Here is a 26,556-nt window from a genome sequence, read left to right as displayed (position 1 = left end):
AAATGTTCTTCCTGGTTCGTTAAAGGCATACAGGATCTGACAATCAGCAGTTCTCCTTCCCAATGCCAGTCAGTCACTTTTCAGGTCATTACACTTTAAAATAATTCAAAGCTCCTTATTAATGCATTGGGGTTGGAATGGCCAATTGCAACCCATGAACATAGCTGTGGATAACAATAACTGGGTTCTGATAAGCACTGGTCTCAATTGCAGAAAACTGGGGCAGGGGGGCTGGTGAACATCAGATTGCTTTTATCTGCACTTTGCTCCTTCTCTTAAACTTCCTCTGTCCTTTCCAGTCTCTTCCCATACCCACATGGGTTAGAAAGCACGGTGCTGTGTGTGTTCCCTTTCCTCATCTGATGGGGAGCACTCACTGCTGCATTAGTGCCACATCTGCTGCTTAGTTCAGCTTTCTGCTTTGCTTCCACAGAGTTCATCCCTTGTTCTATGTAAGTTCTATGGGTTATGTCAGCCACTGACCTGAGGCACAATCCTGCATTGCCAAAATGATCCATAATCAGCTGGGCACTTAGCACCACTGAAACATCATAAATGCTGATTCTTGGTGCACAGCAAGCTGGTGGCACATTTTCAGACCTTTAGCCAGAAGTGGAAAAAGAGGTCAGAGTAGAAACACTCCAGCTTTGCCCACCCATCAGGAATCCTCCTATGAGTAGCATCAGCTTGGAGGGCAGGCTGGGCTCTACCCTCACCCCTGCTGGTGGCTGAAGGTGTTGGGCTAGCAATTAGCAACTACTGGAGAGTTCTCACAGCCCCATGGGAAATGTTTGCTGGAGATAATGCTACTGGAGGAACCATGCTTACATGGCAAACACAGGGCACACTCCCCACCCTCTGTTATCAGACAAACCGTACTTGTAATTTCTGGGCAAATAGCTTTATTGCAGTAAGGAGGAAAGCTTTCCACATCTCAATCTCCACCTTCAGCAAAAGTGCAGCTCCTGAAGTCCACACAGCAAGGGCAGCACTCCTCAGAGAAAGGAGAGCAGAACTGAGCATTAGCAACACTGGGACAGGGAGATGTACGGAAATAAGGTAGGGATCAAGAAGATAGAAGCCTCCTTGGAAATAATTTGTGCTTTGATGCACATGTGGATCCCAACAGCCATATTTTGGTTTCTCTCTCAAGGGTTTATTTGGAGTAATGGCAGCAATGTGGAGATTGGCTTGTAGGGAAAAGGCAGGGTTATTTATTGGTTTCACTTCTCTATCATGAGACTTGTTGCAATCCTGTGCTGTTGTGCTAAGCTGAGAAAGTGAGATAAACATTAATGACCCAAGCTCCTTCTGCTGCATCCCTGCCTTGGACACTCCCGAGCTTTTTACTGGAAGCAACTGGGGCAACAGTCCATGTCTGCGCTGTAGCTAGCCCCAAGATGAGAAAACCAGGAGCAGCACAAATTTTGTGTGCAAATGCACAAGCCATATTCTCAGACAGTGGAAATCAGCCCAGCTTTTGGTTGCTAGGTGGGGGAAGAGGTTGGTTGATGGGAGGTGTAAATCTAGACCAGAGCATCAAACACTTTACTCCTCATGCTGCCTGGAAATGGTGTGCTCACTTTGCTGAACTGGGGTTTTACGGCAGAACCAAAATTGAAGACAATATTGCTGAAAGATGAGGGAGGATTGAGGGAGGAGGGGTCCAACATTCTATGGTGCTGTCACCCCATGAAGTAAATCCAGAGGTCAGCAGGCTTTCCAGCTCAAGCCTGAACTCATAAGCCAAGCACAGCAGAGCTGACTTGCTCTCAGTGAACCACCTCTGCTCTCAGGCTGCATCTTGGCTCTAGGTGAAGCTTAAAAGATGGTATTTTACCAGCAAAAGAGCCTGCCGGGGTCCTCATGAATGGAGAAAGGTGGTATACAAAGGGGTTGGCATCTGAGACAAGAGGAGCAGAAAAATGACGGTGTCATCTGGCACTTGGAGGCAGTACTGACTGCCACCTTCAGCAGCAATGATAAAAGGGACACCTTGAGCCTTATTGGACAAGGGAAATAATGGGAAAGAACGTGCTGACCCCACATCCAATACTTCTAGAATGACACCCATTGCTGCCAAAAACCCAGAGAGATGGAAATACCCCTGGCATTTTGTAGGCACGTCCCGGCAGGAGCTCTTCTTTTCCCTGTCAGATAGGAGACAGACAGCCAAAGAAGTACTGCACGATTAGTGGTTTTATGACATAGAAAAATTGAGGACAAAGTCCTTCAGTAAAGAACATGTGATCAGTCCTTGCTTACCAGTGATAGAGGAAACAGCAGCTCCTGAGCATGTAAACACCCGGCTGCTGGCAGGACGAGGACCATGGTGGCACATGCCAGCTGCTTGTGCTGGGAGCACAGAGTCTGGCACAGCAGAGAGTAGAGCCAAGCCCTGAAGTGAGCTCCTGGATACAGTCATATGAGCAACTGCAGGGCCAGGGTGACTTGCGCTGGCTTACACCCTGCAGCTGGTATCAAACTGTAACACCCTAAAGGGAACAGCCAAGCAGTCAGTGCTGAGTTATTTACCCACCAAGGGGAGATGAACACTGTGTTGTGTAACTAAATTGCTACCGCGAGCTGGGCTAACTGCTTCAAAGTCAGTTCAGCTACATCTCAGCTCTACCTGGAGCCAGTTTGGGAAATGTGATGTAAGGGGCCCCAGGGGGAACAGGCAGGAAGGTGGAGAGATGAGGTATGTGTTTCCCGCCCCCCCAAATCCTAAGTGGTATTTCAAGGTCTCACTAAAATGTTGAATTAGCTGTAATCTCTTCCAGATATAATTGCTGCATTCAGACAAGCAGAACAGGCAACCTTGTCCTCCTGCATTCCAGTTTCCCCCCTGAGCAGAAAGATGGGCTTCATGTCAGCAAAGCAGCTGACACTCCCCCATTTTGGGGGAGGGGAGTGCAGATCTATTTCCATTATATGTCACTGTCATCTTCTGTCACTGCATCTGTGCGAGATGTGTTGGCTATCACTTCTGCAGCTGGGAGTGATGAGCTCTCTGAGGCAAAGGACACTCCCAGACCTCTGTGGTGATAGTCCTTGTCATAATCTTCTTCCTCCTCCTCCTCATTGTTCTGCAGATCTTGGTCACTGTCATCATCACCATCTGCTGCATTGTCCTCAATCACTGCAACCCTCTCTCCAGCATCTGGATCCACATCAGTCTTAAACCACACAGCTTTGTAACCATCATCTGCCACATGCCTGTCTGTCTTGAGGATAGATTTCACTTCTTTCTCATGCTCAGTCTCTTCTTCCACTTCTTCCTCTTTCTCTTCCTGGTCAAAGATGATGGTGGAAGTTATAGAAGCCTTTGGGAGGCTATCAATTTCTTTTGCTTTTGAAGAGGGCAAGGGAAGTGCTGGCTGCTCTAGCACATGTGTCGTTGACTGGACACTGCCATTTTCTGAAGTCTCATCCTGTTTGGTGCTCACATCTGGGTGTTCATCTGGCTTGTAAGATTCGTTGTGGTAACCCCCAGAGATTTCCCTGGAGAACTACAGGAGAGACACCTTGTGATTGTAGTGAAAGGGAAAGAAACGGGGCGGGGGGAGGGGAGGCGCAGGAAGAGGCAGCTGAAGCAACGGAGCTGCTGCTCAGGAAAGCTTCAGCTTGTTTTGCAGTTAGACCTATTTGAAGCCTGGGAAAGATACAGCTCCCTAGAACAGCTATTTTTATTGACTCCCTTTCTGGATTTTTTTCAGATAAGCATGGGCATGTTTTCCAGGAGGGCTGAGCACCAGCAATGTATACTGATTTGTACCCATCCATTTGAGGTATTACTCTGGAATGGGATTTACCTCACTCAGGGTGAAGGACTGTTGTTACTCACTTGAGCTATGTGCTCTGGACTGATGTTGTAGTCAGTGGAGTCAAGGCTCCTGACGGTCCCATCCTAAGGCAGAGACCAACATCTGGTCAGATGAATTACACCCTAAACTTCAAAGTAAGCAGCCTGCCAGGGACTTGAGAGAGCCAAAAGTAAATAGCTCAGGTGCAGACAACTGTCTAAGCCCAGGCTTTAGGATAGGATATGAAGGGGGCTTTCTCTCCTTTGACTATAGGAGGAGGATGAACAGTGGTTTATGCCACAGATACATGTTTTTCAGAGACTACCTCTGGTATGTGTCACGTTCATCCTAGATTTTGTGCTCCATGGAGCTGTGGTTGTCTCCTTACCATGTCTGCTTGTCATCTACCATACAGCTCCAGCCTCAGGGGGCAGAAAAGAACAGCAGCAAACACCACCAAAGCAATGCTACTTTTGCAAACATGGTCTCAGGAGTGATTTATCACCCTCACACAAACTTGTGTAGTATCTGGACAGCCTGTCCACACTTTAAAACCTCCTCAGATCCCACTTTCTAACTCTAAGAAATTCAGGTACAAACAAGGCACTTACTTACCTTTTTCCTCATCATGTATTTGACTCGTTTTCCATACTGTTTATGTATCATCACTCCAAGGAAGACTAAGGCAATTAATAGCAGTGCTGCTAATGTACCACCTAAGATAGCCATATCCTGAGCACTGTGTATCTTATCAGAGGAGGTTACAGCTACAAGAAAAACAAACCAGTGTTACAAAGACTAAAAATGGCAGCTAGCTTTTTTAACACAACACTTCATTGTGGAAGAAGCTCCAACCAATTTTTGAAGGGCAAAGAAGCATCCTGTGCTGCAGAATGTGACATTGATATATTTAATGTCACAGAAGGCCATTTGTTTGCTGTCCTAAAAGCAGAGTTGTTTTTTTTTAAGGTGACCACTCACAGAATATTATAACTTCCAGTAAGTTACATGAAGTGGAAATAGCATCCATTTACAGGACAATGACTTTTATCCCATGATTTAACTAAGCTAATATATACATGACTCTATTAGGCAAGCAGGTGTTACATGGGGTAAAGCAAGGTAGGTCTTTTACTTTCCCACTTCACCCATTTACACCAGAATGCAAAAAATGAGGTATGTTTGTACATATGTGTGTGAAAATTCAAAGGTTCCTTTAATCTGGATCATCACCTCTGATACTGATGAGCACATTAAAATAAGAAATAAAAAAGCATAATAGGAAATAGAAAAAACTTTAGAAGGTCCCCAGGACAGGAAACTCTTTCCTTTTGTAGCTGTAGTAATATACACCAGCCTTCTCAGGAGCAGTTTATGCTTTCAACCACTGGTCAGTGTAAGCATATTTGTATAGAAATCAACATTATAGTGGAAAGACAGTAACTTCCTCAGGGTTAATCAGCTTTGCTTGTTGTTGTTGTTGGGATTCTTTATATTTAAGTTTTCCAGCTTTATTCTGTAGTGTAAATTAGTCTCTTTGAAGTTTAATGATTAATGAAATACAGTTTTGTTCTCCTGCTGACCTGTTTATGAGAACGGACTTTAAGTATTCCCTCCACATTTGATTGTGCCCTCAGTTTATCATTAATACATTGGTGAGTGTTTAGGGTGTCAGTGAATTTTTGCTTCTTTTAACCATGTCTTTTAGGGAGCCACAGGCCACAGAGCTGATGTGAAACTCACCACCCTTAACTCCTGTGCTGTGCAGCATGCAGTGCCTCTGCAAAAGCTAGCTCAGCTTGGTGGAATGACTCACCTTGAGATCCACATGAGATGGCTCTGGCACTGGTGTCTCAGAAACCAGAGGCCAATGTACAATTACAACTTCCCAGGAGAGTGTATTAAAAATTACTCTAGTTTCTCCCTGGATATTGGAACGCTCAGTAAAGCACTTTCCAACCCGTTGCATGCACATTCCTTAACACCACCTCTTAAAGTTGAGGGTTAAATATCCTACAGATTTGCCAGGCAAATGGTAATCTCACCTCTGATTAGGCCATTCCTGGGTGCTGGCTATAGTATAGAATAATGCACAATTCCCCTCATAGGCTCTGAGACATTCAGTGTAATTTCAATCTACTTTTTTGCATAGTCACCAGCAACATTATTTTGTGTGGTTTAAATACCAAGGGCAATATTTAAAAGTTGCATAGAAGTGTTGGTACATCTGTTTGGAGTGTTTGCAGCTCTGTGTACTGACACCTGAACTAGCTTTCTGCTGAGCTGGACTGTGCCCTTAAATTGGGTTTAGGTGGGTTTTATGCAGCCAATGTTTTTAGCTGTGAAGTGACACTACCTTTAGGGAATCCAAATTTACATCCAAGAGTCCACTTTTTTTTCCTCCAGACATCCCCATGATGGTGGTGATAAGAGGGTGAAATAATGGAAGAGCCCAGCTGGGAACTTCAAGCACACATCATGATGTAGAAACCAATGGATTCTGGGCGTTATCTGCCTATCCTGATGTGAAAATGCATGATATTGGTTCATCTTAATCCAAAGCCACATAAGCTTCAAATCTAACTAATTTTATAAGACCTATTTAAGAGCCATTTCTAAGAAGTATGGAAGTGTAAGCTATTTTTACATCAACAAAGCCAAATGATAACTGGAGGGTTATATATGTAGCCTCATGTCTATCTTATTTCTCATGGGTCTTTTCTCCTGGTAAGACCTTAATATCTTGGAGTATAAGAACTTGACCCAACCTGAGTAGAAAATTCCTTGGCTCATGAGGAAGCCTGGTTTTGTGGAGGTGTGCCAACTTCTGTCTGCTCTGCATAAGGCAGGAAATAATGTTGCAGTTTTCTCTATTTTTGGCTAAAAAGGAGCAATGATGTACGGAGGTGTCAGGGCAACCCTGCTTTGCCATGGTGAGACATCCTGGGTTATATCTGACCCACAAAACAGGAAGAAACCCCAGATTTAGCTTTGGAATAACGAGAAAAGACACTATAATACACAGCACTACTTAAAGTCTCAGGAGGCTGTTTGTGGCATGTGGTGACCACATCATAAGGATGTTGTTTGAGTGTTTTCTCCCTTATAGACACCATAGAACCTCCTATAGGTATGGTGTTGGCCTCAGCCAAGGTCCACAGACTTCAGTGGGTGACTCGTCATTGCCAGTTTGCCCACAGAAGTGCAAAAGTCTCCCCAGTCATCTCCACAAAGCAGAAAAAAGGCACCCAGCCTACCTGCAGCAAGGATGATGTCCACCACGATTACAGTGCTCGCCTCCTGCAGGCTCACCATATCTTTTCCAACAGCCTATGTGAACATGGGAAAGACATAGCTTAGGAACTTCCTAGATCTCCAGCTCACTCTCAAGGTATGTGGTGGGCCCTTTGTGGACAAAGTACCCTGTCCATATCCTCACCACATCCTCACAATAGCCCTGCATTGTAGCTGGACATTCTGATCACAGAGGAAGAGGAGCTCTGAAGATTCCCTGTCCTGGGCCAGAACCAGGTGCATCATTTGTGTACAGATCATTTTTGTGCATCTTTGCAGCACAGAGCTGTACACAGATAATGAGGTAGTGTGGGGCAGGAAGCGCAGTAGCATGTGTTGGCACCTCTCTGCCCTGCCTGGGTAGCTAAAACAATGCTGGAGTCAAGCTGGTTCAGATAGAGCCACAGGGCATGGCATTGTGCTAGGCAAATCTTAGGGAGCCGGTTGTTGCTGGCAGGAAGATGGACAAAGTGAACATCTAGCTTCTTAGAAAATCTAAAGTTATTAACTGCTTCCTTCAACCTGAGAAAAAAAATCTTGATTTACCAAAGGATTTCCAAGTTTGGGGCTGTAGCCTTGAGAGCTGGGGTATATGCCAGCAATCATACCCTACCCACACATACACATCAATGTCCTACCCACTCGCTCACCCTCCTTTTTTTTTAGTCAGAATCAGAATGTGGGAGAGGGCCTCCTAAAATCTCCCCAGTTGACTTTTTGCTTGTCTCCAATGATATTTTCCACAGGACTAGAGAAACAATTTTACAGCTGGCACCAGATATAGCCTGTATCGCACAGAGTAAATTTGCTATCACTTCTCCTTCCATCCCTATACATTTATGAAGCAAATGGTTGGGACGAGGACTGTCCTTTCACTATATCCCTTACCTAATGGAATTCCACCCTTGGTGCTTCTCTACTAGAGACTACCCCTTCCTTCCACGACCCTGGCAAGATAATGGAGAAAGTTGCCCTACCTCGATGGTTACAGTTCCTGGTGACTGCAGCATCACATTTGTCAGGATGAGTCCATCTTTGGTTGCGATGAAATCGGTGCTGTTTTTTATGTAGTACTCAATGTTTGGGTTGACTTTCTGAAAAGCCAGAAAAGTGAATGATTAAACCACACCATTTGTGCTTTGCATGCATCTTGATAACAACACATTGGCAGGACTTGTCAAATACATCTGAAGTATGAGCAGGTGTATAGTGCAATAAATAAATCTGGACTGAGGAGGTGAGAAAGGTTGAACTCAAGTGTGTTCACCCTGTTGCTCGGAGTTCAAGAAAGTATCCTAAAAGTGTTGCCTCCAAAAAAATCCCAAGTCTTACCCAGCTTGTGTTGGTATCTTTAGTATTTGCCCAAGCAAAACACATCTATGCAAGGGACCTTGTAAATTTGATCAGTTCTGCCTTTAATACAGTGCCAAAGGGGAATGTACATAGAGAATAATACTTGTGCTGAAGTCTGCACAATTTTTTCCTTTATGTCTAGGCTGTTATTCCTCTGCTAGGTCCCCAGTCTTGTTATGGAAGCCTTGGCATCAATAAAACTAGCACTTTTTTCTTAATAGGGTGGGATGGGAATCTCTGGTCAGTAAATCTCTTCCCCTTTCCTTCTTCCATTACATTGTTCAAGAATGGCTCTCTCAAAATGAGTCCTTACAGGGAGAAGGTTAAAAATTTCCAGCCCAGGACTGCAGGTCCTTGCTAGTCTGCTGTCTTTGGACTGGCTCCTCTTCCCAGGCCTGTCCACAAATAGCTCTCCTCGACCTGGCAGAGAAAGGACACCTCTGCCTGGGATCCTGCCACCCCAAGCTCTTCAAGGAAACTCTTCACCCAGCCCTAATTCAGATCAGGACCCATTCACAGTATTTGCTAACCCTGGGCTTTACTGAGGATGCTGTTTTGCAGTGGATCAGCTCATCTACATAGATCTGGGTGGGACCGGTTTTTGGAAGAGAGGAGTCCAGCAGCTTCTCTGCATTACATTACGCTATAAGCAGTTCTGATCTATGTGGAATTTCCAGGGAAATATAATATGGAACACTACAGGAAGACATGTTTGCCTCTCTCCACCTCCCTTTCCTCACGTTTTCTGATCCTGCTTTAAGCGTGAAGCAGTAAGAAAGAATGCAGTGCATTTGCAGTTTCTTACATTAGGGAAATCGTCATCCGCTGCTGTTATCATCAGGGGGCTTGAAGTATCACCAGTGTGGAAGACAAAGCTTCTCGGGGCCAGACCAACAAATACAGTCCCGTAGTACATCCTGCTCTCAAAGAACGGTGGATAAACACTTTTCTTGATGACCTTAATCTCTACACTGACTATGGAGTATTTCTGTATGTTGTTGACCTGGGTGGCCTGGAGAGAAAGAGAGAGAGAGAGGGAGAGAGTTGCTAGCCTTTTCCTATTAATGATGAGACATAAAAGGATAGGCTTGGTCTGAAGCCCACTGCAACCCATGGGGTTCTTTCCATCACTTTCAGTGAGCTTTGAGCCAGGCCTGTCACAGGGGGCCTTATGGTTTGGAGTCCTTGTGTTTTAGCTTGCTTCTGCTCTTGGCCCTCCGCACAGTCTTGGTCTAGTCCCAAAGTCTAGATATGAACCTCCATAAGGGCCACGTCTGGACAAAATGCCGTGCTCCAATACAAAGCAGTGAGATTCCAGCACCAGCAGGTAGAGTCTACTCATCTTTGTGGGTGTTTGGATCAGCTCAGTTACTGCCCGAGAGTCCCATCTTCCTGGCTATGTACATGCTGGGAGTGCTTTTCAACTCCTTCCTCTCCTCTTGAGCTGTAGCCAAAAGAAGAGCTCTTCTCTAGGGTTGATTGACTACTGTAACACAAGCTCCAGTCATGCCTAAAAAAAGCCTTCCGGTTATGCTCCTCCATACTTCCAACTCAGCAGGATGTCCCCATTCAGTTAATTTGCTTTGATGTTGCAACCCACAGATAAGGGAAAATGCCTCTTAACTTCTGCAAGAGCTTTGCATGTAAGTTTGTATAAGACACTAGTCAAATACTAGGCCCTTCCGAAAGAAAGGGTGTAACTGAGTTACCTTTAATTACTCATTTAATTGATTCCTGTCACATCAAGACTGCTGCTTCCTGGCTTGTTGTCTGCAATGTCATCAGACTTACCATGACTTGCAATAGGTACGAGTCTGGGGAAGTTACTACTTTGTTCATAGTTAGATTCCCTGTGCCTGCATCCACTGAGAAGACATTGTCTGTATTCCCTAAAGAAAATGGAAAGACCAGTCAATCACCAGATACCTTCATAAAGTGACCCGGAGTTCGTTAACTCATTTTTTCACATCTTAGTGACAATACACCCAGGGCATAATACTGTTTGTTTTCCTTGCCTGCCTGGCTGCTCCAAGGGCTGGAAGTGCTGGCCAGGGATTCAGAAGGACCCAACAGACAAAAAGCATTGAGATGTGTGTGAACCCAACTAGATGAGGTAGGACAGCAAAGGTTTGCCTTTCCAGTGCCTAAGCCCAGGTATAGCCAGCTTAAATTCTGCTAAATGCCTAGAGCCTAGAGACCCTGGTGCAATTTGAGGCCTGAAGGTCTCCAATTCTCTAACCCTAACCTGAACCCAAACCCTAACTGAACCCAAACTGCACTTCAGGAGAGATAAGGGAAAGATTATTCCTATTTTAAAGGCAAGAAACCAATCTACAAAGAATAGTTGCGTGGGGAATTGTCTAGAATATCTCTAAGCATCTAAAGGGAAGACATCTATACCTGACCTTGTTACCTATACTGTGAAGAGAAAATGGCATCTCAATGCATGATTTATTCAACTTACTGTGAACATTGGCCTCAACGTAAGCTGCATTCTGCTTTGGAAATGCTTATTTCTCTCTACTGACTACAAAAGGAGCCTAGACACAGACACCTTCTTGTATTGATGTAGGGGTAGAAATCAGCTTCCTACATCTCTAATCTGTTGTCGCGGTTTAACCCCAGCCAGCAGCTAAGCACCACGCAGCCGCTCACTCCCTCCCCCCCCATCCCGTGGGATGGGGGGGAAAATCAGGAAAAGAAGTAAAACTCCTGGGTTAAGATAAGAACGGTTTAATAGAACAGAAAAGAAGAAACTAATAATGATAATGATAACACTAATAAAATGACAACAGTAGCAATAAAAGGATTGAAATGTACAAATGATGTGCAGGGCAATTTCTCCCCCCCCGCCGACCAACCCCCAGCCAGTCCCCGAGCGGCGAATCCCTGCCCCCCACTTCCCAGTTCCTAAACTAGATGGGACATCCCATGGTATGGAATACACTGTTGGCCAGTTTGGGTCAGCTGCCCTGGCTGGGCATGAGAAGCTGAAAAATCCTTGACTATAGTCTAAACACTACTGAGCAACAACTGAAAACATCAGTGTTATCAACATTCTTCACATACTGAACTCAAAACATAGCACTGTACCAGCTACTAGGAAGACAGTTAACTCTATCCCAGCTGAAACCAGGACATCTATGTTTAAATCATAAAAACATCTATGTTGGATATATGTTAAAATTTAAGCAAAATTTTTAATTCTCTTCCACAGTCTGAGACACTGTGGGCTGTATTTAGACAAGGACCCCCTAGTCTGAGGTTCCCTACTGACTGTGGGGTAGGGAGGCAACACTACATCCAAAATGCCAGTGGATTTTAATGTATTTATTATCAGGAGGATATTCACAGATGTGGTGCCATGTGGCATAGGTGAAGGGAGATGAACAAGTAATCACTCCACCTGACCAATATGATCTACCTTTGCCTTGATAGTTATTCAAAACCCCACTATTGTTTAAAAAAAAAAAGAAAAAAAAATCCTTTGAATCAAATAAATGGCCCAGTCAATGATTGGGCAATCAGTTGACTGTGTTCAAGTCATCTTTTTGAAATCAAGACTAAAACAGGGCAGATTAGATAGTGGCAATGTGCTGGGGAATAAAAACATAATTCTTGGCAATGAATGAAAATTATGCTGATGATGTGGGAATTTCAGGTTCAGCTCAAAGACTGAATGAAAGTGGTGTGACCAGACTGGCAAAATCAAGTCTAAAAGCTTAAAGATAAAAGATGTCGCACCTCCCAAAAAATCAAAGTCCTTCTGAAACAGATTTCATTGAGATTGGTTTGTGGGACTGTAATTCTCTTTTTCTTCCTCTCTGTACCATCTGTTCCTTCTACTTAATCCACAGTGTTCTGTGGATCTAGTTATGTTTCTGTGGCAGAAATAAGAGGGGCAAATCCCCAGGCCCTCAACTCTCAAGTGCCATGGAGGGTATCTCCTCTTGGCAGATAATGTAGGGGACATATGAGCAATGCATTTTGTGGAAGGTGAAAACTTCTACTCACCACCAACAATACTGTACACGATTTTTTCATTTAAAGTGTAGTCAGGATCAATAGCATAGATAGGCCCCGGCTCTAGGATGAGTGGTTCTGTCTGCAGTAACAAGGCAAAGTATTACATACCAGACTACAGCACCAAATTAGCATTTGCAGCATTCTCCCACCCCAGCGTGGCTCTGGTGGTTTTGTCTGGGCAGAATGGCATTTATTGCTGGTAGATGGTTGTAACAGGGCAGAGGTGAGACAGCCTAGAGCAAAGGGTTTTCCAGCTCTCACCTATACTGTGATATGCTGAAGGAACAAGGACAAGCAGTGCTGCTTGGGGTGGGGGAACCTCCACTTTTCAGGATGATGAAGGCTCCCTGTCATGCTGAATCATCTGCATTTATGACTAGAGATCAGCATGAGCTCATGGAAGTTATTAGGCACTACCTGCTGGGAATAGCATCTGGATATTGTTTGAAAATAGCATCAAGGATACTGTTTGATCACGCCTTCTTACCGACATCTCAGAGATATTGATCCTCCCAGTATAGGGGCTGCTGATGCAAATGTTATTTTCCATGTTAATGAAGGCACAGGGTAGGAACCAGGGTGATTTGGTGTCAGCTTGTTCAATAAATATGTTTATTGTTATGGTAGCTGTGTTGGTGGTGTCGATGCTGCCCACAGGCCTGTCCTGTACCCAAAGGCAAAGCATATTCGTGAGATGCAAGTTTTATTACCAAAAGAAGAACCCATCTGCAAAAGCCAGTGGCCCAGGATCTTTTACCTGTTGCAACTCCATTCTGTCTAAGGCTTAGGATTTTATGTGAGATTAGCTAAAGCAGTGAATTATCTCATTCTGCTGACAAAGGTGGACTGAATGCAAGTCTGTCACTGCGTAATTATGGAGGGTGGAAGGCTGCTCCAAATTCACCAACCCCAGTATCCACCCTCCCTCCTGCCATCTCAGAGATCTCCCATTCAGACTTACCCTTCAGTTAAGAAAGACTGGAGAAAATAAGGCATTTTGTTCCTTCTAAAGAACTTACCCTTGCATACAAGACCAACGTCGTAAATTTAAATTTCTCATAGTCCAAAGCTTTTTGTAAATAAATTTCTGGGCTATTAACTCCTTTTATGGCAAAATAGCCATCTGTGCCCTGGCGGGGGAAAAGGAAAAACTCTACTAGCAGACTCAATCACAGACATGTTCAAAATACTGCTCATTGCTGTGTTTGTCATCCCAATCAGACATTTAATCCTGGGGACCTGGTTGGGGTGGGGGCACAGGGGGCACAGGGGGCAGTATGAGAATGCCAGCTCTGTTTAATCTTTGGTATTGCACACTGGAGTTGCCTAGCTCGTCAGAAAGGTTTGTTTGTGTTCCCGTGAGTTTCCTTCTCCAAGATCCCCTGCTTTGCCTGCCTACCTGCTCAGCAGGTACTGGATGAAATATTTTACCTTATTTCCTGCACTCAACAGGTTGCCAACAATCCTTGATTCTGGGTCCATGACAGCCAAGCAATCTTACATGCATGCACAAAACAGACCAAAGATGACTCAGCCTCAGAGCTGGCAAGATCACTTGCCTTAGCCTAGCACAGCTGAACTTTGGAAGCAACTGTAAAGCCAAATTGAAACAATATACAATGCATTTTACGCTATAACCTTTGGCACTTGCTTTTGTTCTCCTTTAATCTTATGTCTTGACTAGAATTCCTCTGAATTTCTAAATTCCTCTGGATTTACACCAATGTGAGTGCAAAGTCTGGTCCCAGAGGTGAAATTCAAAAACTTGTGGTTTCTGTTCACAACCCTTAAAATCCCTGGGGTTATGGAGGTAATGGAGGCGGAATGTCAGACACTGCCTGCTTACTGCACAATGTTTTTTAAAAATGTAAATATACATTTTGGTTTTCTCTTGAAGTTTTGTTTTGTTTTGTTTTGGGGGGTTTTTTTTAGTTTCTAGCAGGCCCTTGCACTCTAGGCTGGTATCAATTTAACTATGCATACAATTCATTTCCCATGTTATCAAGCAAACCCCTTAAGAGCAAACAAACTAAGGCACGAAACTGGGACCTGGGGAAAGTGGAGTCTGCCTTTGGCTTTGCCAAAGACTTTTTGTGTGATCTTGGGCAGCTCATGTTACCTCCACTCTGCATGGACACTGTTGGCAAACAGGACAATAACTCCTTTGTTCCCTATCCAACTCAGCGCAATTCTGAACTCTGTGAGGTACAAAGGTCTCTCCTGATATGTTTACTGACCATCCCAACAAGACTCCCCTGGATCATACAGCTCAGAATATCCCAGACGAAAGTTTAATCTGTACAGTGTAATAAAAATGTGAGCAGTAAAAGAATTCAATACCTGCAATGTTGATTGCTCTGTTCTGGTAACCAAACCAACATTTGGTTTTTGCAAAAGATGTACCTCTTCCAGAAGCTGTCAGAGAACTAAATGCAATACAGTGATCTTAGCCTCAAAGTTGGGGCTCTTCTGAATTAAACACAAAGATTTCTCCAGAGCTACCATTTTTTCCCCAAAGATTAAAGATGCTCACCGGCACTATTGTTGTGAGTTCATAAGAGATGGTGTCCAGGTCAGCATCACTAGCGCTTAAATCTTCACGGGCTACAATGGTTGCATTCACTTTTGTATCCTGAAACAAAGTTGTTGTGGTTACTGTCTCTGTGAAATGGGCTGAAGACTTCTCCCTGCTAACCATTCCTTAGTCCCACAGCACTGGGTGACCCAGTGCCCTCTTCACTTCCATAAAATGCTTACCTCAGGAACAACTTTGGTGAGATTCATTTGCTTAAACACTGGGCTGTTATCGTTCATGTTGAGAATGGTCACAAGAATTTCCAAAGAATCTCTCTGCAGAAAGGGTAAAGCAAGAGAATCAAAGACAAAGTAAGACTGTTAGGGGCTGATGCTGATTTGCAGAGTGACCAGAGGGGATGGTGTAAGGAGCACAGCTGGATGGGGGCTGGATGGGGCTGAGGTTTGCAGGCAGCCCACAGTGTGGAGGGGGTGTTGTGGGTTTGTTCCCACCCCCTCCCCATTCACAGGGCCTTGGGTACTCTCTCCTTGACTGTGGGAAGAATATGTATGTCCACAAAGAAAAGGACATCTCCTCATCCCAGTCTGTGGACTAGGAAGAGCAGAGGGAATTATGTGCTGCCTGCAGTACCTTATAACAGGGCTGAGTGTTTGGAAGAGCACTCACCTGCCCAGTAGTGTTCTGACAGATCAGGTACACCAGCAACAAGGTGTCTTTCTGTATGCAAAAACAAAAACCCAGCCATTGTAGAAACAAGCCAAAATGTACTAACTCTTTTAAAGTAAATGGGACAAATACATGCATTGCTGAATCAGAAATGCTGCTGGGCTTTAGCTTGTTTGCAGGCATATCTAACTTTTCCTTTCTTTCCTTTACAGCCATCCATCAGCTCTAGGATCTTGTTTATGGGGGAGTCAAAGGAGACCGATCTTCCAGCTTCTCTCCCTGTGATTCCTGTAACATGTTGGCAGAGCTCATCGGCCATTTTCTCACACTTTAGGTAAATTCACACAGAGATTTCTTTTTAAATTGAATGAAACAGAAATGTACCACACAGCAAGTACAGTGTTGCCTGCAGGGTGTTAACTATCTGCTGTTCTTCGCTCAAATAAGTGTGGCTTTTTACATTAGGGGAAAGGCAGCTTAAGGATGTTTGTGGCTGTGTACAGAGCACTCCAGTAGGGTAAAATAATTCAGCAGCAACCAAACTGAACACACTGACCTTTTACACTGCCTTTATGCCTCACACAAGATCACCTCACTGCTCAGAACTGTGTTTTCTACAGGCAAATGGGGATCATTTTACATGAGTCCTGGAGAGCTCTGAACACTACAGTTGTCACATTTTTGGTTTTAAAACTTGCCCTTGCTTTAATTGATACAGACTCATTGAAGGAAGGTGACAGTAGGCATACCATGCATCCCCCTCCTCCCTATACTCTGCTTGTGGAAGGGCTGACCTCCCAAGCAGTGAACCCAAACCTCCCAAGCAGTGAACCCAAACCGAACTGAAATAGGTTTATTTTTCAAAGTTATTTCCTAGATCCTTTAGAAACAGGTTACAAATCCCTGGAAGCCCAAGACCCCAGGTTGAAACTCATTGCATCCCAGCATTATCCGTCTCATCCTTATAGCCTGCTAGCTGAAGGCTTACCTCATAGTCCACGCTTCGGTTCAGCTGCAGCTCAGACCCCCGTATAGTGAAAAAACTGGCATCGGGGGAAGTAGGATCAATCATTACAATGAAGTCTGGTTCCACATGGATTGTGGTCACCACGTAGCCAGGAGGGTTATTTTCATAAATTGTTGGTTGTCTATTATTGACAGAACATCCTGGAAAAACACACAAATGAGACACAAAATTGCCCAGGGATTCACATCGTGACAGAGTTGGGTGAGACCTGAGACGCCTCTGGTTACCGTTGGAGAGAAGGTTGTTGAACAAAGCTGTCTCAGAGTAGGAGTATAAAAATCTTCTGCCTATAACAGTGCAACCTGCTGCCCTGGGGGTTACTCCTCTGTGGTCATGGACCTCCTGCAAGAGCTTACCTTGTTGCTGTGTTGAAACATGTGTTATGAAGGACAGAAAAAAGAGCACAGAAGTGAGGAGCCAGTGAGAACGAGCCATGGTGAGCTGTGAGTTGTTGAAAAAATCCGTTTCTGATTAAGCCGATACTCTTCTTTCCCTGTTTCTCCCAGTGCCGTCTTCTGCGTTTACTGTTTAATGAACGCAAAAGGCATTGGCTGGCTGGAGTGGATTGCTGCAGTTCAACCTTTGCCTCTTTGCCTCATTGGATGACTTATTGAAAGATATTTACCAGTCATGGAAAATGATAATGCATAAATTCCTGTGTCTCCTTTGTTCCTGGGTCTTTCCTATCCTAAACTCTCTGTAGCAACAAGGATATATTTGAAGCATTTCAGAATTCAGAGCCAAGCCCCCTGAGATGAGCATGAGCATGAAGGAGCACAAGGGCTGACACTTGGGAAGCTGTTTGTATACTCCAGCCTCTCCCAGTGGGGAGGAAGTGGGCAAGTTTGTGTTTCTGATGGGCCAGAGATAGGGTCTGGTTCGGTCAGATCATTTCCTGGAAAAAGGCATAATGATGCTACTATATCCCCTACATCTTATTTATTTTAGCCAGGCTTTTTCTGCATGGCCCACATTCCCTCCTGTAACAGGTTTTTTTCTCCGCCCCATGACTTATGGTTTCTCTCCTCTAATTGCCATCTGTCATGTTGTTCCTGAAAAACAGATTAAAAAAAAAAAAAAAAAAAAGTTTAAAAAGCCAGCTCTCAAATGTCTTATCTTTATTTCTGGAAAAGGCAAAGGTTTCAGTGAAGACAAAGCCATCTTCGCTGCTCTTTTGTTTGGATGGTAAAAGAAGGAGCCCTGTGTAAGTCCTTGGCTTGAGTTAATCAGTTATGTTTCTGAGACAATCTTGTTATTCCCAGCCCCCCTACAGTACCCTCGCAAGGTGAGCAGAGTGGATCCAGAGACAGCAATAGCTGCTCAGCTGCAGCCCTGTGATTGCCCAGAAGGGACAACGCATGTCTCCTTCTACCAGTGGCCTGCAGTAGCTCTTTGTAGGGATGCTCCCCAGAATCTCCATCCAGGCTCCAATTATTTACATCTCAGCAGCTTCCTGAAGCCTCAATAGCATGCTATTCTGCTGTCTTGTCCTGTCTTTTTCTGAGTAAATTTTTCCAAGCCAAATATCATGTGGCAAGGCATTTGGCCACTTGTGCAAAGAAACACCTTTTTTTTTTCAACTTGCTCATTGTGTAGGAAGGAGGAAAAAGGGGACACTTGCTCTCACTGCTCTTTTTAAAATTCCATTTGACTTCAGAAAGTTCCCAGATGCTGCATTTTAGCCAGATGGCTGTTAGTGGCTTAACAAAATACAGGCTGTCAACACTTCTTCCAAAAGTCCTCCAAGAGGTCTCTTTCCTAACAGCGATTTCCTATGGACCAAAATAAACAAATGCTAAGGTCTGTGAGAACCCTTTCATTCATTCAGCATTTCAGCATCACAGTATGGGAATGGGTGCTTAGATGAACATTTGAGAGTGACTAGCTTCTTTACAGCTGTCAGCTACATCATAAATGGTGAAAACTGATGATGCAGGATGGACTGAGCAGTTCTGCGGTAGGCACACACGATTGCAGATGAAGATACCTTATTTTAGAGCTGCTCTTCAAAATCTGTTGATTTTACAGGAAAGATGGAGTTGCTGTTCTATCAGAGGAGGGAATCTGCCAGGCAAGACAGTGTAGGGGTAACATGTAAACCTCATTAAATGGTGGGAACAAATTCCTCCTTTTGAAGCTTTGTCTTTAGGGGTTATGAGAAAGCTGGGCCTGTAAATACAGGGGCAGAATGGAGTGCAAACAATATTTATGGTGTGTATCTATGTTGTGTAGCTCTCAGTACATTTCTTTGCAATAAAATCTAGCACCTGGCTAAGTTTCTACTAAATGGAGGCCTTGATGCTGGCGTCTTTGTACGATTGGATTTGTGGTTTGTGAGCAGTGCTGAGTCCCAGCCACAGAAGATGCAGCCAGGGAATCCAGCTAGTCCCAACATGCCTCGTGTGGGGGAAGCCTTGCAAAATACTTCCCCCCCAACCCTGCATTTCTAATAGTCCAACACCTAGTAATGGTACCACCCTTACTACTGTTTCCCAAAGAGCAGCCAAAGCACAGGTGTAGCTAACAAATCTTTATTTGACTTCAGAAGCAGGCAGCCAGATGCTAACACAAAGTGGAAGTGATGTGCTTCATTCAGGCTCCATCTACTGACAGCAGTTCACACTGACATATATTTCACTCTTGATAATCTTAAGAGGCTTTATTGGGTTTTGGCTGCTTTCCAGAATTTTTTTTATTTGGTGATCTCAGGAGTTTTTCCTCAGTAAATCCAATAGCTTCCCTGTTTATTTTCAAGGCTATATACATGCAAAGCTGTCTCCTTGGCTGTTTCTTTCCCTTCAACTTCAGTCGAAACTGTCTGTATCTTCCTTCATGTCTGTAACCAGCTGCTTAGAGATGGGGCAAACATACTGGCTGGTAATTGCAGCAGCTTCCCTGGCATCACTCTCTGAGTGGCTGTTGGAAGGGAAAAAATGAGTGATAGTTTGTTATTCCTGGGGGCACAGACTGCAGTAAGTGTGACAAGGCTACCTTGTAAAATTCATCAAAAAGATGACTCCAAGGAGCAGATCATGATAGACGGACCCAGATCATGGCTGTCTGCAGCCAGGCACCCCACAAATGCACAGGCAAGTCTGTTAGTGTTATCATCCCTATTTATTCTAGGCAATGTGGACAAGAGGTACTAAAGGCCAGCTTATTCCTCCTAATTTTAGTGATTTAACAGCGAGATGTCTAATTGAAAGTGGTTGGTCACTAGGAAGAGACAAAGTCCAGATGCTAGGACAGCCCATCCTGAGGTGTGTGTTTGAATCAATAACTGAATCAAGACAGGGTAGCAAAGGCTTTCTATTTTAACTGTTAGATCAGGTTTCTTAATGGGATGAACAATTGTTTCAGTCCAGGATAACAACTCTTTGATTAGAAAAATATATTCTTTCATTTCCCTGGGGTTTATTATTTTTAATAACTGGCTTTTATATGGCACTTAGCTGTAAATCTCAGTGCCAGCTTTGCTTTAGGTAAGGCAAAACTGAGTGCCAGGTGGGCTTGGCATGTAGAAATAGAGATTACCATGAATGTAGGCACGGAAATCAATTGAGATTGCACACAGCCACATTGCACCTTGCAGTTAGACTAAAGCATTTGCTTTTCTAGCTCTGCAAACCACCCCTGGGAGTGTGGTTGCTGGCAGAGTGACAGGAGGTACAAAACTGTGTGATGGAGGGCTGCAATTCAGCAACGACAGCCCCTGAGACAATGTCTCACAAGCTGGTGGGGAATGAGGCAGAAGTGATTTTAAAATATGGTCAATTTAATAAATCTTCCACCCTTCCCCTTTTTAAGGATATTTTTGAGGATATTAGCTGAGTCCTTCTGATCTGCTACATTACATCAGACTGCTATGCTTGTGGGAAAAACTGGGAATTTACAAGTTACTAAAAGTCCTCTTTTGGCTTCAAGACTGTGGTGATCAGGGCCACAGAGGTGACAAATCTGTCCCACCTACCTGGTGTTTAGAAAGCTCTGGTACAACCATATAAAGCAAAGTTCCTCATGGCTGTTTTCTTCCTCACTCCCCTGCACATCTGTGTAGACTGGTCCTGAAGAGCTGGTTAAGAAAAAGAAAATTAATGATAATTTTAAAAAACCCAAACAAGTAGTGTAACCACCACAGCTGTAAAGCAGCACTGCTGTCTGGAAGGCAGGTTCACCCCACCACCGACCTGCCCCATGGTCCGTGCTCTGTTAACCTGCCAACTGTCACCATAGCTGTGCAGAAAGAAAAACAAGTATCCTCTTCAAATCAGGCTCAGATGCTTCCTGGCTGGCAAAGGGACAGGCTATAATATGCACTTGCACTCTGCCTCATTACCCAGTACCAGCATGTCCTTCTGCCCATGGATATATACCTTTTTCCAGCATTTGGAAATTAAAAACCCACTGCATCTGCCAGGATTTTGTTAGTGGTGCATGCCCCAGAAAATATCAAATCACCCTGAACAGATGGGAAGGAATCAATGTGCTATGTCTCTGCCTTGAAGAATGGACCAAGCTTGAAGGAAACCTCTCCAGGCAATGTTGTCCCTTCATAACATACCAGCAGCAGTTGTGAGTTGTATCACAGTGCACCACATATTGTAACTGATGATGTGCTCATATACGTGGCTTCAGTGGGAGCTAGTGGCCCCATATTTTGGCTGGATGAGCGACCCCATATTGGCCATATATATGATTATGTCTAAAGCCTGGCCAGTTTGGCAGTCAGAGCCATGGGTGGGGACTATGAAACCCAAAGGTCTTCCTAATTCTGATACAGAGCCCATTTATCTACAGTTTCTCAGGTGCTTTATTTGAAGTAGGTAAATCATCTACAACTTTCCCCAAAAGGCTGAATCAAAATGCAAACAAAAAATCCCAGGCTGTAATCTGATGTAAAGTTTTGTGTCCTATGGATTAAGCTTGAAATGCATATGCAACAGATAATGTTGTTTTATGCTTAGAAATGGCCTCAGTGAGAAGGTTTGTGAACTGCTCTGCCTGCTGGGACAGGCAGGGCAGACTGATGGGATATCTCTACTATTGCACAGCAGCTTCAGGCACAGCCTAGTGGGAGGAGACCAAGCCCCAGCCCACTTGCCCTTGTCTCAAGTTTTCCAAACCACTGGTCATGCCACCCCACTTTTCCTAGACGTGAGACCTGTCTCCCTGCAGCCTGCATGGCCCAAGCTGCCTTCCCATTCCCCAGGAAGCAGAGCTCTTACCTGCGCTTGCGGCCCATGAGATTTTGAATGAATTTCTGAACCTGAGCGTTTCCTCTGATCTTGCTGTATTCACTGGTGAACAGTCCATCTGAATGCCTCTGGGACCTGCGTCAGGGAAAATACAGTACAAAGGCTGCTCCTCCCAGCCATGTGATGTGGGACTTATCACAAGACACAGAAATTTCTCTCTTCCCACTGTCAAGGAGCCCTTTATCCCTCCCCTTCTCCTCTTCTGTCTCCTTTCATCTTGGGCATCTTCTGGATGAGACCAGTGCTCAGGCTGGCCCTGGAGCTGGAGACAGCTCAGCCCCATGGGCATGTCCCTCATTGCTGGGATGCCATCTCCTGCTGGAGACTTCCATGCCCCAGAAGGGTGGCTTGGGCTGGTCCTTACCTCTCCTTGAGGCCCATCAGGTGTTTGACTAGCTGCTGCACATAGGCATTGCCATTCATCTTGCTGAGCTCACTGTGGAAGATCCCATCAGCATGTCTCTCAGTCCTGGGAGGTCAGAAGAGAAAAAAGAGGTGAAAAGACATGGTTTTAAGACCAGAGAACAACAACCATTTAAAACTGCTCCCTCAGGGAAAGAGGGTCCCAAAGAAAGACAGGCAAGAATTTGTGCTAATTTGACAAAGTTTCACCAAAAAAAGGGCAAATCTTATTGGTGTTTAAAAGACATATCTTTTTTAACCACCACACAGAAAAACAACCTGCACGTGCTTCTTACTAATGTAATCACCTTACCATAAGGATATGGGAATGTGAGGTTAACACTGATTCAGCACAAAAGAGTAGGACAAGAGACTGGAGAATTAATAAATTAAGCACCCAGATACACAAACCTTGAGGAACAGGTAGATAACAGTGATGGTACCAAAGACCAGCACTTGCAGGTGACTGGTTGAGAAGCCATTAAAAGAAGTGTTCAAAGCCTCAGTGAGGTTCAACCAGAGCTATTAACTTCAAACCAGACTAGCCAGTGGGTAGGATAAAAGGTCCGGGGTCCAGCTTCTGGAGAGACCCCGTGTATGTGCTTGTCTGTGTCTATTCCAGTACAGTGCTAGGGCTAGGGAAGCCGGGCCAGGCACTGGTTGTGGCCATGGAAGGGCTGCAAGGCAGTCTCAGCTCTGCCCTCTTCCACCTTACCTCCTTTAGTCTCTCTGTGCTTTAATTGTCCCAGCACAAGTGGGAGGAGAGACAACCCTGCCAGTCTTACACACAAGATTGTGAACTGGTGAACTTACAAGATTGACTATTTTGGTTATGTTTTCATGGGACTAGGCTATTTGAAACAGAAACTTCCACCTCTATGAGCCTGCATAAATACCTAGCAGGAAAACAGACTCAAGAGTCTCTTTTTTACTATATTTTGATCTGTTTGGGGTCCTGATTTTTCTCCTGAATAAGCTCAAATCAATGTTTCTATTCTTAAGCAAGAAAAAATGTTTACACTTATTTAACTAAATCAATTTAGGGAAAAAAAATCCAACAACGAAGCAGATGCAAGTTCTGGAAGGAAGATAAAAGGCTGACTTTATAGCTAGCAGGCTCTTTGAACAAAAAGCCATGGAGAAAAAGGAAGCAGAGGCACAAGAAATACTTACCTCTCCTGGGATGGAAGAGATGCTGAGAAGTGTGATAGGACAATCATGGGAATAATTAGTTGCCACAGACCAGTCAGCAGGGAAACCATGTTCTCTCCTGAATTAAAGTACAAGGTTTTATGAGCAGCAGAACAAATTACCTTGGCCTTTGTTTGGTACAGTTCACATGCCACATAGAACACATGGCTATATAAATAACAACACTATAACTAAATTAGGCAGGAATTCCTGCCAGCAAAGATAGTATTTCTTTAAAATACAAAAGACAAACATTTCAAATCATTCATGTTGTGAGTTAGTTGGAAGTTGTTTGTAGTTGTTATCCCACCACCACCCAGTCCTGGAGCACAGGTCTGAGGCTGACTGTGTGAGATGATGTTTATGCTGGAGTTTTGCTGTGAGCCAGTATAATATGCCTTGAATACACAGAGAGGTATCATGTGAGTTAATCCATCAGTGGCACAACACCATGGAATAAACCCCATTCTACTATAAGTCTCTGAGAGCTGAGCCTTCAAGGAGAGGGTTTAAAGCACCCATGAAAACATCCCTCACGGACAGTTATGGTATACCTAGAGGATGCCCAGGAGAAGTCTGTTTGGGTTTTTTCAAACCAAAAAAAATGGCATGTGCCAAATAAAATTCAGGTACACACATGGGAAGGGAAAGGCTCTTGTATGTGCCGATATCTGCCTATCTTCAAATCTTTCAAGAAGGAAAAAAGAAATAACACACATTTTCAGTAGAAAATGCAAGCAGAACCTTGCATTTTGTTTTCTTACTGAAATAATAAGAAAAGTACATTTTGTTTATCACAAGCCATTGCATGTTTTTCCCTTTTATTTCCAGGCTCTCTTTGAAGCCCTATGCCTGCAGAGATGTGTATGTGCCTTTATAAGAGGGTGCTCACATTTCCCCAAGGATTACACAGGAGCCATATCTGTAATTTATAATATACCTGCCCTCCTCCTGCTAAGAAGCAAACCTTGCTTTCTTAGTCACTGTCCTGGAAACTCCAATAGTACTTGCTAACCCAAAATCAAAGTCCTCCCACTTTGGTTTTATTTTAGTCTGAAACTAGACAGTACAAAGAGCATTAAAGGACTGTCAGAGTTTCCCAAACACTTTCTAGCCACCCTTCTGGGACTGTTTGCTACTCTAGAGATACTGCAAGATGAGAAGAGGCAAGACGAGGAAGGACAAGAGTGGGGGATTTATACAGAAATTTATTTGCTGTAAGCCACAGCACAAATATTTAATGGGGGTTGCAGAGTGGACAGGTGAGAGGTTTTGCATGATTAAGGAGCCATAAGCTTCACATCGCACATACTTCTGATGCTTTAGTGTTGTGTTTTCCTGCCTGATTTGGCTTTGAGGGTCATGGAATAATTAAAACAAGAAGGACATTTCAAAGATCAGTTTCTTATTGGAGTCCAAACAAAACAGATTCCACAGTACTGCTTCCCAGCCGAGGGACATGAAAGAGCTGAAAACAGCCACCCCCCTTCAGGGAAGGGAAACCTGGATCCTGAGTGTGTCCTTCAACCTGTACAATACCTGCCATGCAATGCCTTGATCCCCAGCCAGGATCTCACCACAGCATTTTGGCCTTCCTTGTGCCAACCCTGGGCTGGTATTTGTCTTGGAGCACCACATTTAAGAGCCCATTTTAAACCCCATCTGTAGCTCCAGAGTTTCCCCTCTCTTCATAAGCTTTCTAGCTGCTAATCAAGTGGATCAACTCATCTTTTCCCTTTCTGGACATAATTTTGTCTTCCCTACGCAGACCATATTTGCTTGCTGAAGTTGCTAGGAACAGTAATGGCTGTTGGGGAACTTCTCCTGTGTATCAATAATGATGTATTGCATCGGTTTTTTTAATCAGTCAGACCCCAGGGAGGAGATAGATCTTCAGTGTCATCACAGTAGAGCTGATTAACCTTCTTAAGATACTTACGAGTTTTTTTATTGCCCTCCAAAGTGATGCTGGCTTTCAATAAATGCAAACTCCTCAGCTATCTGGGACCTTTAGCTGAAAGAAGTGTGCACCAGGCCAGCTCTAGACCCAGGAGCATCTCAGACCTTTCCAGCAGACAAATCCTACTGCTGAAATGTCAGACTGCACCCAAAGGCTTTGCTGAATCAAGGCTCCCATCACCCTGCAGGAGCACTATCTCTAGGAGAGCTTCCAAAAAGGCTGGTACACAGCCAGTTTGCACACCTTCTTATTCCTGCCCATCCATTGTGCTCTACCTAAAACTAAAGACCATGTATTTCTGGAAGCCATCTTGTCAAGCTGCTGTTTGAGCTCTGTTCTTTCCACTGGTTGCTCCAGAGGAGGAACACCCCACATATTACCAGCATTGCTGTTCAGGAGATGGATGGCCTCATGGCAATGGCTCAGCAAAGCATCATGGAGGCCTGAAATCCACCACCCAAAAACTGAAAGAGGGGAGAAGGCAGCCCATCCAGCCTGACCATGTCAGCACAGCGGTACTCACCAAACTGTGGTCACTCCAGGCTCTCAGCTGTCTCACGGCTATGATGCACCACTGGCCCACTCCTCTCCATGGCCCCCTATAAATCTGCAGCCCTTATCAGAAACAATTATTTGGGTAAAGATATGAATATGAGTAATCATGATTAACAGCAAATAATGCATCCAGGCTGGAATGTCCTTTTAATTACTCTCTAAACCTGATCAGGTCATTCACAGCAGTTCAATGGACTGTATTTCTGCTGATGGGTAGTAATTCCTGCTTCTGTCTATAATGACAGTAATTTGTTGGGCAAACATCCCTGTACCAAATGATTCATTACAATTGTCATCATTATCTCTCCTCCTGGCTTTAATTACCTCTTGATAGGAGCTTAATCTTCTGTTCTTTTTCAATCCTAGCTAGTATTTTGTTTGCAATTGCCAGGAACTGTCAGTGACTGTATGTGTGTACCTGCGATTTGGCTAAACAATGTGTCACTTTTTTACAAGTGACAAACATTGTCTGATCAGTAGGATGA

The 26,556-nt window shown here is 44.2% G+C and overlaps 2 protein-coding genes across 2 annotated transcripts; both read right to left on the bottom strand.

Annotated features, from left to right (window-relative positions):
* Positions 1-2,930: 2,930 nt before the first annotated feature.
* CDHR5 (cadherin-related family member 5) lies at positions 2,931-17,143 on the bottom strand. Its single transcript, XM_010564385.1, has 15 exons — positions 17,065-17,143; positions 16,670-16,848; positions 16,247-16,249; positions 15,682-15,732; positions 15,237-15,329; positions 15,013-15,111; positions 13,499-13,609; positions 12,967-13,143; positions 12,468-12,558; positions 10,245-10,342; positions 9,259-9,465; positions 8,078-8,194; positions 7,064-7,136; positions 4,422-4,573; positions 2,931-3,512 (listed from the first exon to the last, which is right to left on the bottom strand). The coding sequence occupies exons 1-15, from the start codon at positions 17,141-17,143 to the stop codon at positions 2,931-2,933; spliced, it is 2,112 nt and encodes a 703-aa protein (XP_010562687.1).
* A 2,369-nt stretch (positions 17,144-19,512) lies between these two features.
* LOC104829881 lies at positions 19,513-23,630 on the bottom strand. The gene is made up of 5 exons (XM_010564384.1): positions 23,539-23,630; positions 22,328-22,432; positions 21,934-22,038; positions 20,679-20,780; positions 19,513-19,624 (listed from the first exon to the last, which is right to left on the bottom strand). Exons 1-5 carry the CDS (start codon positions 23,625-23,627, stop codon positions 19,513-19,515), a joined length of 513 nt encoding a protein of 170 aa, XP_010562686.1. The 5' UTR covers positions 23,628-23,630.
* Positions 23,631-26,556: the final 2,926 nt, after the last annotated feature.

This window comes from Haliaeetus leucocephalus, unplaced genomic scaffold (genome assembly GCF_000737465.1).
Source record: "Haliaeetus leucocephalus isolate CR32 unplaced genomic scaffold, Haliaeetus_leucocephalus-4.0 Scaffold177, whole genome shotgun sequence".
Lineage (NCBI taxonomy): Eukaryota > Metazoa > Chordata > Aves > Accipitriformes > Accipitridae > Haliaeetus > Haliaeetus leucocephalus.
The sequence above is the reverse complement of the archived record's forward strand: the minus strand, read 5'-3'. Positions and strand labels throughout refer to the sequence as shown.

Coding starts and splice junctions, on each gene's coding strand:
- CDHR5 (XM_010564385.1), bottom strand. CDS start 17,143: ATGGCTCGTTCTCACTGGCTCCTCACTTCTGTGCTCTTTTTTCTGTCC. Junction 10,343..12,467: donor CGTGTACAGTATTGTTGGTG/GTGAGTAGAAGT, acceptor CATTTTCTTTAG/GGAATACAGACAATGTCTTC. Junction 9,466..10,244: donor CGTACCTATTGCAAGTCATG/GTAAGTCTGATG, acceptor CTTTCTCTCCAG/GCCACCCAGGTCAACAACAT.
- LOC104829881 (XM_010564384.1), bottom strand. CDS start 23,627: ATGGTTTCCCTGCTGACTGGTCTGTGGCAACTAATTATTCCCATGATT. Junction 22,433..23,538: donor TCTCTTCCATCCCAGGAGAG/GTAAGTATTTCT, acceptor CTGACCTCCCAG/GACTGAGAGACATGCTGATG. Junction 22,039..22,327: donor CTGATGGGCCTCAAGGAGAG/GTAAGGACCAGC, acceptor TCCCTGACGCAG/GTCCCAGAGGCATTCAGATG.